Source organism: Hyla sarda, chromosome 4 (genome assembly GCF_029499605.1).
Source record: "Hyla sarda isolate aHylSar1 chromosome 4, aHylSar1.hap1, whole genome shotgun sequence".
Lineage (NCBI taxonomy): Eukaryota > Metazoa > Chordata > Amphibia > Anura > Hylidae > Hyla > Hyla sarda.
In genome coordinates this window covers 143,776,441-143,791,228 of record NC_079192.1, presented here as the reverse complement: position 1 = coordinate 143,791,228, position 14,788 = coordinate 143,776,441, and the positions used below count along the sequence as shown (strand labels likewise).

The 14,788-nt window shown below is 45.0% G+C and overlaps 1 protein-coding gene across 1 annotated transcript in view; it reads right to left on the bottom strand.

Annotated features, from left to right (window-relative positions):
• Positions 1-7,585, bottom strand: part of LEO1 (LEO1 homolog, Paf1/RNA polymerase II complex component) — a 29,775-nt gene extending 22,190 nt beyond the window's left edge. The window contains exons 1-5 of the mRNA XM_056572313.1: positions 7,378-7,585; positions 5,772-6,758; positions 5,507-5,614; positions 2,891-2,988; positions 1,239-1,384 (exon numbers count right to left, since the gene is read on the bottom strand). Of these exons, the coding sequence (XP_056428288.1) occupies positions 1,239-1,384; positions 2,891-2,988; positions 5,507-5,614; positions 5,772-6,758; positions 7,378-7,441 (1,403 nt within the window). The 5' untranslated portion in view covers positions 7,442-7,585. The remainder of the gene's footprint in view (positions 1-1,238; positions 1,385-2,890; positions 2,989-5,506; positions 5,615-5,771; positions 6,759-7,377) is intronic.
• Between the last annotated feature and the right edge of the window lie 7,203 nt (positions 7,586-14,788).

The window sequence follows — 14,788 nt, the reverse complement described above, 5'->3', positions numbered from 1 at the left end:
TCTTCAGTCAGCATTTTTACCTGCGGCAAGCCAAGCTCATAGCGAGGCGAACAGGGAGGTAGGGGGACCCGGACCCATGAGGTACAACCCCAAGCGCTGACTGTTGGCAAGAGGGGGTTAACAGTATATCCAAGATGCCTGCCACCTCTCGCAATGGGGAAACAGTGAACATTGCGTTCCTGAGTCCCCACCTGAAAACAGAAATAAAAAAAGGAATAAAGAACTAACACATTCCCTAAACATAAGAAAATAAAAAATATGAGACCTGGTCTGGAGAACACCAGACCAGTGTCCACCTCCTTAAGACACTAAGCAAAAACTGAATTGCTCAGTGGCCTGGAGGCGGGCATATCCTGCTGGGAGGAGCCGACTTTGATTACCATAGTGTCAAGCCTCCTAGAGACAGCAGCATATACCCAAGGTCAAGGTCTGTGTCCCCCAATGGAGCCGATAGAGAAAAAAAAGTTTTTTCCTGGATAACCCCTTTAAATATCGAGACTTTTTATTGTAGATACCCTTTCTCCACTTGTACTGAATAAATATTTATATAATAGGAATATTAATACTACTAAAAGGAAGCTGTGTGCCTTATTTAACCATTTTCTACTTGGCTAGGAGCTTATAGCTGGGGTCCACAGCTGCCATGAGCAAGAGCTGCTGTTTACAGGGGCTCTGAGTAAAAGGGAACCTGTCATCACTTTCATGTAGTCTGGATAAGGAGTCATCAGGGTGTCTCATAAGGACAATCCCGGTCCATATGCATAGTGCCACAGAGAGGGAGTCCTCTGCTCGGGACCCCCTGTTTGTGAGTCAGTATAGAAAAAGCGCCTCTTGAAAAGCAGATCCTGTTTTAAAGGACTTTACTGAATAGGTAATACATTCATGATTGGTGGCACCCAACTACTGGGAACCCAAATTACTAAAGGAATGGGGTTCCTCCTTCAATATGAGTGCTGCAAGGAGGAGTGTCAACGGAATAGTGGTCACCTATATGTGACAGCAGTTTGTCAGTCACTTAGACTTTAAAAGGAGCAAAGTTATGTTTTTAGGATCCTGATTTCAGTAATTTCAGCAAGTATACATGTATCACTTGTGCTGTGGATTGGGTATACATCTATGATGTGGGAATGGATTAGGGTATGTAAAAATATGTAAATGGAGAGCTTCACTGGGTTCAAGGATTGAGGTGATCGATTATAATCTGAATACAGCACTTCCGAGTTATCATAGGACCTTACCTGGGCTCAACACTAAGAAAGTTGGGAAGCTTCACAAAATACAAGTCATTTCCAAGGTCTGTGTTCACTTTAGGAATCTCAACTTCTATTCTAGTCTCAGGAACAGGTTCCTCCTCTGGACGATCGTGGTCCATCCCATCGTCATCCTGCAGTATAAAAGAGTCAGGAAGTCAGTAAAATATTACATATAGATACCAAACAATACAATGAATATTATGTCCACACCTAAAGATTTATAACATTTTTTGCTTTCTTGTAATTTGATCTTTAATTACATAAATATAATCATGTGCACATGTTTACACAACAATTCATGGACCTGCGTCTTATGGACACACATATATATATATATATATATATATATATATATTATATATACACACACACACACACACTTTTTTTTTTTTCTCCTCCTATCACTCAATTTCTCATCTGCTGATCCCAAATTATGCCTTAAAGGGGTATTCCGTCACAAACATCTTATCCCCTAACTCTGCTCCGTGCCTGATGATTGTCAATGCGGCCGCCACGCCCCATCCATTTCTATGGGAAGAGACGCGACAACTACATCATAGCCGTCACACCTCCTCCAATTGACATGAATGGAGGTGGCGTGATGTGACGTTTCAAACGCGGAATCTATAAGCTTTCGCGTTCCTAACGCCGCCTCTGCTGGCACGGAGATTACGGGGGTCCCCTTTGGATGGGGAAAAAGATGTTGCATACCTTTTTAAAAGGACACAGACCATTTTGGCCTTGAGGGCACAGCCTATTTTCATTGTTGGGTTTTATTTTTTCTCTTGTTTTTCGTATCTATAAACCCACATGCGGACTTGTTATTTGCACAACCAATTGTATTTTTTTAACGATACCTTTAATTTTACCATAAAACATGATGCAACCAATAAAAATATTTGTGGCGGGAAATATACATGTGAGATCACTTTGTATTCCTTTTTTAACCCCTTAACGACGCCGGACGTAAATGTACGTCCTGGTGAGCTGGTACTTAACGCACCAGGACATACATTTACATCCTATAGGTCCCGGCTGCTGAAAGCACGATTGCACGGATGATTGCACGGATGTCCGCCATTAACCCCTCAGATGCCGTGATCAATAGAGATCACGGCATCTGCAGCATTGCAGTCACTAAAATGGATTATCGGATTGTTGCGGCAGCCCTGCGGGCGATCAGATTGTCCAGAACGGCAGACAGAGGTCCCTTCACCTACTTCCACGGGTCTTCTGCTCTGGTCTGCGACTTTCTCTCTGCAAAAGTTTACATATACAATGGGACAAGTCAAGAATCAAATGTGTATGAAGGACTCCTGACTGGCCCCCAACCTCAGATTTCAATGCGGTCAATCCTTTGAGGTGTCAGATAAGTGCCTTGAAGCAGCTAGTCCCACTCTGCCCAAGCAAACAAACATTTAAGACCTGTGGAAAAAAGTGTGTATGTTTCCATAGAGGTCAGGGGAAAGAGCCATCATCCAATAGGATTCTTGGCCAGCACCCCTGTGTACGAGCAGCTTGAGGGCGGACGTAGAAAAGCATGCATGTTAGAAGATTATACCCGCTGTCTAGATTCTATAAGAACAAGAGGCTCTATGGATGAGTTAGCCTGGCAGTCTATGTCTATGGATACATACCATTGGTTGGCCTGGCGTTGGAGGCTTCTCTCCACCATCACTGTCTGAAGAAATATCATCTGCATCTCCAAACAAGTCAGAAGCACCTTTCTTCCCCGCTATAGAAAGAAATTGTTATGAAATGTCAAGCAAGACAAGAAAATGGAATAGATTGGATATATGGACAAGATTTAACCCCAGTGGGTCCCTGTTGCTATAGGCAACCAGGACCCATGGCTGATGTCCGGCATTAACCCTTTAGACTAGGCAATCAAACTTGATCGCCGCATCTAAAATGAAAGTAAACATTGCCGGTTAGCTCAGTGGTGCTGTTCGAGACCGCCGTGGCGAAATTGCGGCATCCCAAACAGCTTGCAGGACGCGAGGAGGATCCCTACCTGCCTCCTCGCTGTCCAATCGCCGAATGACTGCTCCGTGCCTGAGATCCAGGCAGGAGAAGTTGTGAGGCGATAACACTGATCAATGCTATGCTATTGCATGGCAGTGATCAGTGTAGGAAATCAGTGTGTGCAATGCTATAGTTCCCTATGGGGCTATAACATTGCAATAAAAAATAAAGTGTTAATAAAATGTGATTTTACCCCTTCCCTAATAAAAGTCAGAATCACAACGCTTTTCCCATAAAAAAAACTGTAAACATACATATGTGGTATCGCCATAAGCGTAAATGTACGAACTATAAAAATATATAGTTAATTAAACTGCACAGTCAATGGCGTACATGTAAAAAAAATTCTAAGCCCAAAATAGCATATTTTTGGTAACTTTTTATACCATAAAAATAAAAATGTATAAAAAGATTAAGAAGTCCAATCAAAACAAAAATGGTACCAATAAAAACTTCAGATCATGGCGCAAGCCCTCATACCGCCCCTTTTACAGAAAAAAAAAAAAAAAAAGTTATAGGGGTCAGAAGAGGACATTTTTCAACGTATACATTTTTCTGCATGTAGTTATAAATTTTTTTTTTTTTGTAGTAAAATAAAATCAAACCTATCTAAATTGGGTATCCTTGCGACTGTATGGCCCTACAGAATAAATATAAGGTGCAATTTTTACCGGAAACTGCACTGTGTAGAAACGGAAGCTGCAAAAATTTACAAAATGGCTTTTTCTCTTCAATTTTGCCCCACAAATTTTTTTTCAGGTTTCCCTGTAGATTTTGTAATGAAATTATTAATGGTATTACAAAGTAAAATTGTTGGTGCAAAGAATAAGCCCTCATATGGATTTTTACGTGAAAAATTGAAAGTGTTCTGATTTTTAGAAGGTGAGGAGGAAAAAAGTGCAAAAATGAAAAAAATCACCAAAGAGGTAAGGGGTTAAAATTTCTTATCTATAGATAAGATTTACATGCTCAGCTACATTTACTCTTTATGGGACTTCTGAACATAGCTGAGCGCTGTACTCTGCTATGTTCATAAGTCCTATAAAGAGTCAATGAAGCAATATCTGAGCATGCGTGCTGCTGTTTACTAAAGGGACACGGACCTCCAATCTTGTGATCAGCTAGTCAGCAGTTATTTTGTTCATAGGTGATAGCTCAATGTTAAAATAACTCTAGGACAGTAGAGGTCATTGCATACATTTTAATGCAGCCTTACAGATTGTATACACAAAGGACGATGAATTCACTTCAAATGAGGAAAGCGCCGAAATCCAATTCACAGACTACAGGCTGCTGCTTATAGAACTAATACGACAAAGTTCACAAGCCATTATACAAACCGCCCAAAGTCTGGTGACAGCCTGACAAGAAAGTCACTTTTTATTGAAAGACTGTCTACCCTGCTAAAGGATCGAATACATTAAAGGAATAACTGCTAATGTTGTTCCCTTACACAGTGGTCCCTCAAGTTACAATATTACTTGGTTCTGGGTCGACCATTGAATGTTGAGAACATGAATCTATGGAAACCTGGTAATTGGTTCTAAAGGCACCAAAATGTCATCCAAAAATAGGAGTGAGAATGAAAGAAAAATAAGTAGATAACTAATATAGATAAAACAAGTCTGCTGCTGGGAGCTGTAATCACTGTCTATGTCAGTGTTTCCCAAGCAGGGAGCCTCCAGCTGTTGCAAAACTACAACTCCCAGCATGCCCGGACAGCCAAAGGCTGTCCGGGCATGCTGGGAGTTGTAGTTTTGAAACAGCTGGGGGCACCCTGCTTGAGAAGCACTGGTCAATGTAGAGGACAGGATCTTCTTCAGGGTCCTGTACAGTACACCCAGTGTCCTAATAAAGTAACATGGAGCCGCCCTCACCTGGTGTCCAAAGGAACAGCTAATCCTGGCCCAAAAGAGTAGTACAGAACATGTAATACCTCCCTGTACTGTAGGGGGCGCTACCAGACACCAGTTAGTGCATACACTTCAGTAATACAGGGGTTTTACCAGTGGTCGGTTCATTGACACGTTTCACAGATCTGGTCTGTCTGTAGTATTGTATGTTGAGTCTGGTTTCAACTTACAATGGTCCAGAAAAGACCATTGTATGTTGAAGCCATTGTAAGTTGAGGGATCACTGTATTGGATAACTGATGAAAGTAAATGAATCAAAAACAATATCAATGTAAAGAAATAAAAAAGTTATAGACTTATACAAGGGCACCATACCTTTGGGTGTTTCCCCATCGCTATCCATCTCAGAGTCCGACTGCCTTTTCTTCTTTTTCGGCCTCTGGCGCACGATCTCCTCTTCACTGTCACTGCCTTTTGCGGATACTGAGAGACACAAGAAGTTAGAATTAACAATAAACCGATATATGGATTTCAAAGTACCCAAAAGTTTCCAGATTATACAGTTCTCAGTATGTTGGTGTTGCAGGAATATATAAATATAAAATATTTAAAATAAAAATAAAAAAAAGGGGTCACAGACCTGATCTGCGTTCTTGCTCTTCACCATCCGAATGCTGCGGCTCATCATCAGAGCGATGGCTCTCCGGTTCATCATCTGAATGTTGTCTTTGCTCATCGTCTGAATAGCGGCGCTCTTGGTCGTCATCGTCAGAATGCTGCTGCTCATCATCTGACCGCTGTCGCTCCTGTTCGTCATCTGACCGCTGTCGCTCATCATCTGACCGCTGTCGCTCCTGTTCGTCATCTGACCGCTGTCGCTCATCATCTGACCGCTGTCGCTCCTGTTCGTCATCTGACCGCTGTCGCTCCTGTTCGTCCTCTGAATGTTGAAGCTTTGGCTCATCGTCATCAGATCGTTGCTGGTCCTGTTCTTCTCCATCTGAATGCTGTCTGTCATCGTCAGAATGTCTTTGCTCATTGTCATCGTCATCTGAATGATGCCGGCGATCCTCATCAGACTGATGGTGGTCATTGTCTTCTCCCTCTGACTGCCTGTGCATCTCTTCATCTGATCTCATATTCCTCTCATCATCTGAATGTTGTGCTTCATCATCTGAGTTCTGAATTTTCTCCTCATCATCAGACTGGTCACTTTTATCCTCCCTGCCCCATTTTTCATCTTCAGAATGGGCCTCTTTTTCTGACCCTTCGGCATCAGAGTGGTGGCTGCTACGGTCTGATCTGTGTCCTCTATCATCATCTTCATCCTGAAAGTTTTCAGAGCCACTGTGCTGTTCAGCGTCTGACTGGTCATTGTCTTCCTGATCGGAGTGGGCGTTCCCTTCAGACTGATTATCAGACCTCTCTGAGCGGTTGTAGCTCCCACTGTGTTGGGACCCAGCTTCATCCTCACTGTCATCTCCAAACAGTTCCCTGTTGCTGGGTTTTAAAGCAGCATGTCCATCATCATCCTCCTCCCGATCACTGTCACTAGCAGAGGCATTGCTCACTGAGCCGGCGGCGTTCCTTGGTTCGGAGTCAGAGCCAGATCCAGAGTCCGAGTCTTCTAAAAAGTGGAAATGATAGCAGGTCACATTACCATCAGCATTAAATGACGTCAAAGTAGCTCTAATTGGAGATATGCATTGCAATGCGTGGACATATCTATCATTTTACAAATAAATGCAAAAACTTAGCCCCCGACCAATAATTTGTTCTGAAGTTATTAACACGCAAGGTTTCAAAATGGTGTGATTCTTTACACTAAGAATCTCTAATTAAAATGTTATTTTAGGGACAATTGAACAATTAAGAGCAGTGGCACCGATGGACCAAGGTGGGGGGGTATGGAATGGAGGCGCTGATGAACCCCAAGGGGGGTGGGGTTTGGGGGGTGAAGAACTGGCAAGGGTGCTTATGGACCAGGGTGTGTGTGGCAAGGGTGCTTAAGGACTGAGGTGTTTTCTTTTCTCCATTACTGTATTTCCCCTCATTTCCTGCCTATAACATCCCATTATATGAAGAGTGATAATGTGGTGCCCCAGCACTGCTCCTGAGCTGACACTCTCCGGGTGCCCCTGGCATTGCCCATCCTGTGCCAGGAGTCCGCTCCATGCCCGCTCACAGCACTGTGGTGTATAGAGCCCTCCTCGTCCACACAACAGAGCACATACCGCCATACTTACCGTTCCTTTTCTGCTCATTGTCGGACTCTGCATCGCTACCGAACAGTCCCTCCAGCACGTCCATGTCCGGGCCTCACCGGGATCCTCACAGGAAGTGCGCAGGAGCGGAAGTCACTGGACGTCTACCGGGAGGAAGTCATCACCCCGGGGAAAGTGAGCGCCCTGCCTTACTCTGAATTATAGGAACTTATAAATGTGAAGCGGTCACCTCCATAGTACACCCTGTGCAGTTATAGGGGGACACGTGTGTATTAGTGTAAAGACATGGAGCATGCCGGGAAATGGAGTCCTGGAGCGGCGCACCTGCAGTTACATCATGGACTGAGCAGGGACAGCTGGGAAATGTAGTCCGTGGTAGCTGAGTGCACGTTGTATGTCCCAGCATCCCCTGCGCATAGTGGGGGAGATTTATCAAATCCTGTCCAGAGGAACAGCTGCTGAGTTGCCCATAGCAACCAATCAGATCACTTCTTTAATTTTTCAGAGGCTTTTTCAGAAATGAAAGAAGCAATCTGATTGGTTGCTTTTCCCTGTACAGGTTTAGATACCTCTGCCCCAGTGTATGTAGTGTAGGGTTGCTGTGGTGACGTGTGATTATTGGTGGAGAGCTTCATACTATGCTCACATATTGTCCCCATGGGCTAGTGCAGTGGTCTCCGAACTCTGGACCTCCAGATGTTGCAAAACTACAACTCCCAGCATGTATGGCCAGCCAACAGCTGTCGGGGCATGCTGGGAGTTACAGTTTGGAGACCACTGTACTATAGTTACCTTGCACCTCTGGGGTCCTTAGTTCAGATCTACATGTAGGTAGGATTGCCATCTTTCTTGCAAAAAATAATGGCTATGCTAATTAGTGTAATTAATTATATATGCGTGACATCACAAAAAGTGATATAAAAGATATAATACATATGCAGGGGAAGCTGTGTCCTCTTCTGACTCCTATAACTTTCTTTTTATTTCTCCATATAGGGGGCTGTGGTTTTAACTATACCATTTTTGTTTTGGTGTGACTTTTTGATAGCTTTTTTTTTTTTTTCACTTGGGAGTTGCAGTTAGTTACTAACTACAACTACCAGCATGCCCTGACACAGCTCATGACTCTACATCTACCCATCATGACCAGAGGGCATTGTGGAGTGCTGAGAGCCCACCACACCCCTGGAGCAGCTGCCCGCACGTTTATTTCCTTCTCCCTTAAATGGGCACGGTCACCAAACTTTTTTTATATATATATATATATATATATATATATATATATATATATATATATGTTGTAGTACTTATGTACTACAACATATCTCTAATATAAATCTATTACATTTTTTTCATTAAAATAGTTTATTTTAATGTTGAAAACTGGCCACTAGGGGTCTCCCTCCTAGAGGCCGGCTGCAGGCTGGTGTGACGTCACGCCTGAATTCGGATCGATGCCGGCCGGACATCGGTCCTAATTCATTTAGCCTGCGCTTGCTCCCTGCCTGTCAATCAGACAGGGGGGAGCGAGCGCCGAGAGCGCATTAGCTCCCTGGCTTTACACGCCGCCGCAGCAGCTGCTGCTGCTCTGCACTTGGGTATGGCTGGGGGGGGGAGCAGGGATCAGGGTAACACTGCGGCAACTATTGATTTCAACGGGGGGGGGAGTGGGGTTCGGGGTAACGCCGCGGCACTAACAAAGTTATTGTTTTCAACACAGGGTGCCTCCAGTTGTTTCACCACTACAACTCCCAGCATGCCCTGACAGCCAGCAGATGTCAGGGCAAGCTGGTAGTTGTTGTTGTGAAACAGCTGGAGGCAGCCTGTATAGTGAACTAAGGGCGGAAGTATCGGCCCCAGCAGGCATCAGTGACGCTGTGCCTGCTGGGGAAGTCATAGTTAGTATGGTTGAAAAAAGACATACGTCCATCAAGTCCAACCAGGGGATTGAAGGGAAGGATGTAAGGGGATAAGGGAAAGGGATGTAGTTTTATAATTCTGCATAAGCATTAATGTTATTTTGTTCCAGGAATGTATCTAACGCTGCTTTAAAGCTGTTAATTGTTCCTGCTGTGACCAGTTCCTGAGGTAGACCGTTCCATAAATTCACAGTCCTCACGGTAAAGAAGGCGTGCCGCCCCTTTAGACTAAACCTTTTCTTCTCCAGACGGAGGGAGTGCCCCCTCGTCCTTTGGGGGGGTAGTGAGCACACTACCAGGCAGACAAAAAAAAGCATTTTTAATATAGGTAAGAAAAAAAATGTAAAGGCAGGAAGGGGGTTAGGGATAGATGGGCAACAGGCAGGGACAGAAAAAAAATGGATGGTGGGAGCTACTCTTTAATAATAGATGGTGGCCGATCCATGCAGGAGGAAGGGCGCTCGGTGCCCACCTGCCACTTCTTTATGTTGCCTCTAATATGCTCATTCAGGGGTTTGAATAAATACCAGCCACTGCATTGCCGGTATTTGTAATATAAAAATACCATCAGGGTGGCCAAAATACCGGCTGCGCTGGTGAAATAGCGGCCAGGTAAATGAATCAGCCATCAGTCTCTGTTGTCTGGCCTGAGAATCTGAAGGACTCTGTTATACCAGACTTTAGCAGGAATTGGAAAGTAGACTGACATTATTAAAGGAGATCTATAGTGTAAATTTTTTTTATAATCCCTGTGCAAAAAAGTAACAAAAACTTTAAAGGAAATCTGTCACCAGTGTCACCTGCACTAACCTGTCAGTACCGACAGGTAGTGCAGGTGACACTGGTGACAACAATACTTACCTTGTCCCGTTTCGTGGATCTCCTGTAATCTCTTCTTTTAGTTTTGTTCCAGGCACCCAGGTTGGGGCATGGGCGGAGATTACTGACGTCACTGCTGCTGTTCTCTCACAGAGACCCAGGAGAGAACAGCAGTTGCTTGGGGCATGGGCGGAGCTTAGTAACATCACCGCTGCTGCTCCCTGCTGGGTCCCACTGTGAGAGAACAACAGTGACGTCAGTAAACTCCGCCCGTGCCCGGCGCAAAGCTAACAGAAGAGATTACAGGAGATTCCCGCCACTGAACAGGACAATGTAAGTACCGTTGTCACCTGCCGCAGCAATGTCCTGCCTCGGCTTGTGGTAGGCTGAGCGCACTGTCATGTAAGAGCCTGGGCCCCGCCTTCTCCCTGCTGCCAGGGCTCCTTACATGACAGTGCACTCAGCCTACCACCGGCCGAGGCGGGACATCGTTGCAGCCGCCGATACGCTGAGAGCAGTATGACTCGTCGTCCCCAGGAAGACCAACACCGGAGGACCGGGACACAGATATCGGCACATTGGGGGAACGTCTGAAGGTGACAGAGTTTGTTTTGTTTCGCTTTGCAGTCCGGGCACAGGGGATTATAAAAAATTTCCATTATAGATTTCCTTTAAGGCTGAACGATTCAATTGCAGATTGGTTGGATTGGGGTATATAAACTCTGCAAATGCCACCCAGGAGCAGATGGGAGGTAAGTTAATATTTTATCTTTTTTATATCCCTTACAGACTGGTAAATTTGCATAAAAACCTCTGTATCCCAGAGTACTCCTTTAAACAGAGTCCACCTGGTTTTTGTCTTGTCTAGATGTCACTGAAATCCCTTTTTTTGGTGATATGGTGGGCATAAGTTCACTTTTTTTTTTTACATAGTTCCCTAATGACTATGTTCTGTCCATTTCCAAATGTATACTTTATTTTTGCAGGACTCAAAAGCGCAGTGGACCACCACCTGGCATATAAGGAAAAGGTCGTAGGAGGGATGTAGACCTGCCAGCCTACACAATGATTGTATCATTTCTAAAAAAGCATATCACGAACATTCTATTTATACCCTGTTATGTTCCAACCAATGAGACCAACTGTAAGCTCTAGAACAAAAAGCCAACAATTAAAACTGCTTTGTACTGCTTTGACCATTCAAGGCTTTTCTTTTTTTAGGTCTCAAAGTCACAACAACTTTGAAAGAGAAGTTTGACTAAAAATGATGTTGTTTTTTCTTTTCTGTGTTTTGTGCTTTTAACATAAGCATACGTATGGCATTCCTTGACCTCTCTGCATGGTGGCACCTTACCTTTACTTCTCACTTACCAAGACAAATAATTTTTGATCATTTTGTGACTAAATACCATCATACGAATGATGTACCTTATATACTCGAGTATAAGCCGACCCGAGTATAAGCCGAGACCCCTAATTTCAACCCAAAATCCCAGGAAAAGTTATTGACTCGAGTATAAGCCTAGGGTGGGAAATACATCATCTCCCCCTGTCATCATCCAGACCCGTCATTAACATCCTCATCATCATCACCGCCTGTCATCATCCAGACCCTCATCATCATCACCTGTCATCATCCCCTTGTCATCATCCCACACATCCCCCCTTCATCATCCCCTTGTCATCATCCCTACCCCCCTTCATCATCCCCTTGTCATCATCCCCACCCCCTTCATCATCCCCTTGTAATCATCCCACACCCCCCCCTTCATCATCCCCTTGTCATCATCCCCACCCCCCTTCTTCATCCCACACCCCCCCCCTTCATCATCCTCTTATCATCCCCACCCCCCTTCATCATCCCCTTATCATCCCTCACCCCCCCTTCATCATCCTCTTCTCATCATCCGCCCTCAGTGGTCTTCACCATCGGCTGTCCGGGCTTGCTGGGAGTTGTAGTTTTGAAACCTCCGGAGGTCCGCAGGTTGAAGACCACTGCGGCCTTCGACATCATCCAGCCCCCTCTCACCCCCTTTAGTTCTGTACAGTACTCACCTCCGCTCAGCGCTGGTCCGGTGCTGCAGGACTGTCCGGAGAGGAGGTGGTCCGGTGGGATAGTGGTTCCGGGCTGCTATCTTCACTGGGGGCGCCTCTTCTCCGCGCTGCGGGCCCGGAATAGAGGCGTTGCCTTGACAATGACGCAGAAGTACGTTGGCAATGAACGTACCTCTGCGTCATTGTCAAGGCAACGTGACTATTCTGGGGCCGGGCCCGAAGCGCTTAGAAGAGGCCTCCCCGGTGAAGATAGCAGCCCGGAACCACTATCCAACCGGACCACCTCCTCTCCGGACAGTCCTGCAGCACCGGACCAGCGCCGAGCGGAGGTGAGTACTGTACAGAACTAAAGGGGGGTGAGAGGGGGCTGGATGATGTCGGAGGCCGCAGTGGTCTTCAACCTGCGGACCTCCGGAGGTTTCAAAACTACAACTCCCAGCAAGCCCGGACAGCCGATGGCTGCCCGGGCTTGCTGGGAGTTGTAGTTTTGAAACCTCTGGAGTTCCGCAGGTTGGAGACCACTGCGGGTGGAGAGTTCACTCGAGTATAAGCCGAGGGGGGTGTTTTCAGCACCAAAAATCGTGCTGAAAAACTCGGCTTATACTCGAGTATATACGGTACCAGTATTACCAAAACACCACTAAAACATACACTGTACACAGACAAAATAACCCCCACATGGTGACCATATAGTGGTGACCTCAGCTCTACAAAGGTGTTGCAGACCATATTAGTGATTACAGTGCTAATGCATCCATTGACTCATAGGTGGTGTCTTTTCTCTATCTGGATCAGACCACTATGAAGGCTTCTTCCGACCATGACAACTCCAGAAGCTGCCACATAAACATCATAGGATTTGCATATTTCCAGCACATCCCTACCCAAAGTGCCCAAAATAATACCTCCCTCCCTTGGAGTTTTAACTAACTAGTACACACAACGTAGATATATGGCTGAATGCAGGTTAGATATGCATATTTGCTGAAAAATATATATAATGACCATTATCAAAAGGAAGGTACCCAATAAAAATATATGTAGAAATTATAAATAAAAAATATTTATGTGAACCAGTCCTCAAAAGCACAGGGGAGAGAAAAAGGAAAAGACTAGTGGAGATGGGATCCAAGAAATGGTCTTTATTATATAAAAAGGATATATATGGCCAATCGCCTAGCAGGGCCCTTGCTAAAGGCGAATGGAATATACTGGGTAAAAAAATAGATATAATAAAAAATACAGAATATAGTAGGATTAAAATGAAATAAATATGATGGGTAAGTAGCACCAAAGAAAATTCATTAATTAAATATCTGCTGCATATATCAGGAGAAAACGTTCTCAGTCCATATAATTCATAGGGATATTTCAATGAAAAATCCACAAGAAATGTCCAGAATGAAAAGTCACAATTAGTTTGGGTGTGTCCAGAGTAACGATATATGGTAGTGAGTGTAGCGACAATAGCTACAATAGGAAATTCATGGATAGGTAATGCAGACAATGTGGCAAACACTGTCAGCGATGAGGATGTCAAGTCTCGGTGCACAGCACCACTCACCCTCCTTTGGAGTCCTCAGGTCCGGGCTGGCGCGGCTGAGTCCGGCACTCTGGATATCAATGCCCGCCTGGGTGGTATGTTGGGTGAGTGGCTGAATCTCTGGGGGTCCGAGTGTCCTGGGCTGGCACGGGAGGCGTCCGGCCTTGGGGAGGATGATGTCCAGGAGTAACTCTGCCGACCGGGGCTGTGAGTGGATGCAGGTAACAGGTGGTGCGGATTGCACGTATGAATAAGGTGCTAACAGCGCGCGTGTAGCAGTGGTCCCGGAATCGCGGGCATCCAGCTGTTGCAATTGGAATATGGCAGATACAGTCTATTTGAAGTGATATACACTTATGGATAATGTGCAGATAATGGCCTTTTCGCCACTATTGGATATGATGAAGTTCCTGCAGAAGGAACAGAGCACGTCCTGAATTTCAAGTGAGGGTGAGAGCCAGTCTTGCAAATGCTTTTTGTGTTTCAACCTCCACTATTAGGTAAATAGGGAATTTCCCCTAGTATGTAAAAGCCCCATGTGAGTACTGTGAAGGCCAGGGAAGCAAGGAAAAGTCACTTTCATGTTCAGTACACAACTAAACAACCCTTGTGACATAATACATTGTCCTGAAAGTCTCCTTCTGCCATGGGATGGATGAACAGCTGCCATGAACAGGGATGTGAAAATCCTATTGTCTGGGACATGCCGTTTCAGGCGCCGAGCAGGTGAATTTTTCAGGTCTTTAGCCATACTTTGGGCAAGCAGGACCAGACCTGAAAGCCCCTGACAAGTATGGCGGCGCTCGGGGTGTATGGAGGGGGCTCCTGACTTGAGCCTGCTCCATACTCGGCAGCCCCCAGCTGTTTACAGTAGCTGTATAATATTATGCCAGTATCATACAATGGGGTAATGGACAGTCTCAGTGACTTTCTTGAATGGCTTTCATTGAATACATAGAACTAAAGTTGTCAATCATTGATTAGGGCCATCCACCCTTCCCTAGAAAATTGTTTAAATGGCTCATAAGGGATTACATACAGGAATACATAGGGGATAATTGTATAATAAGTGATAACCAGCATGGGTTTACTAATG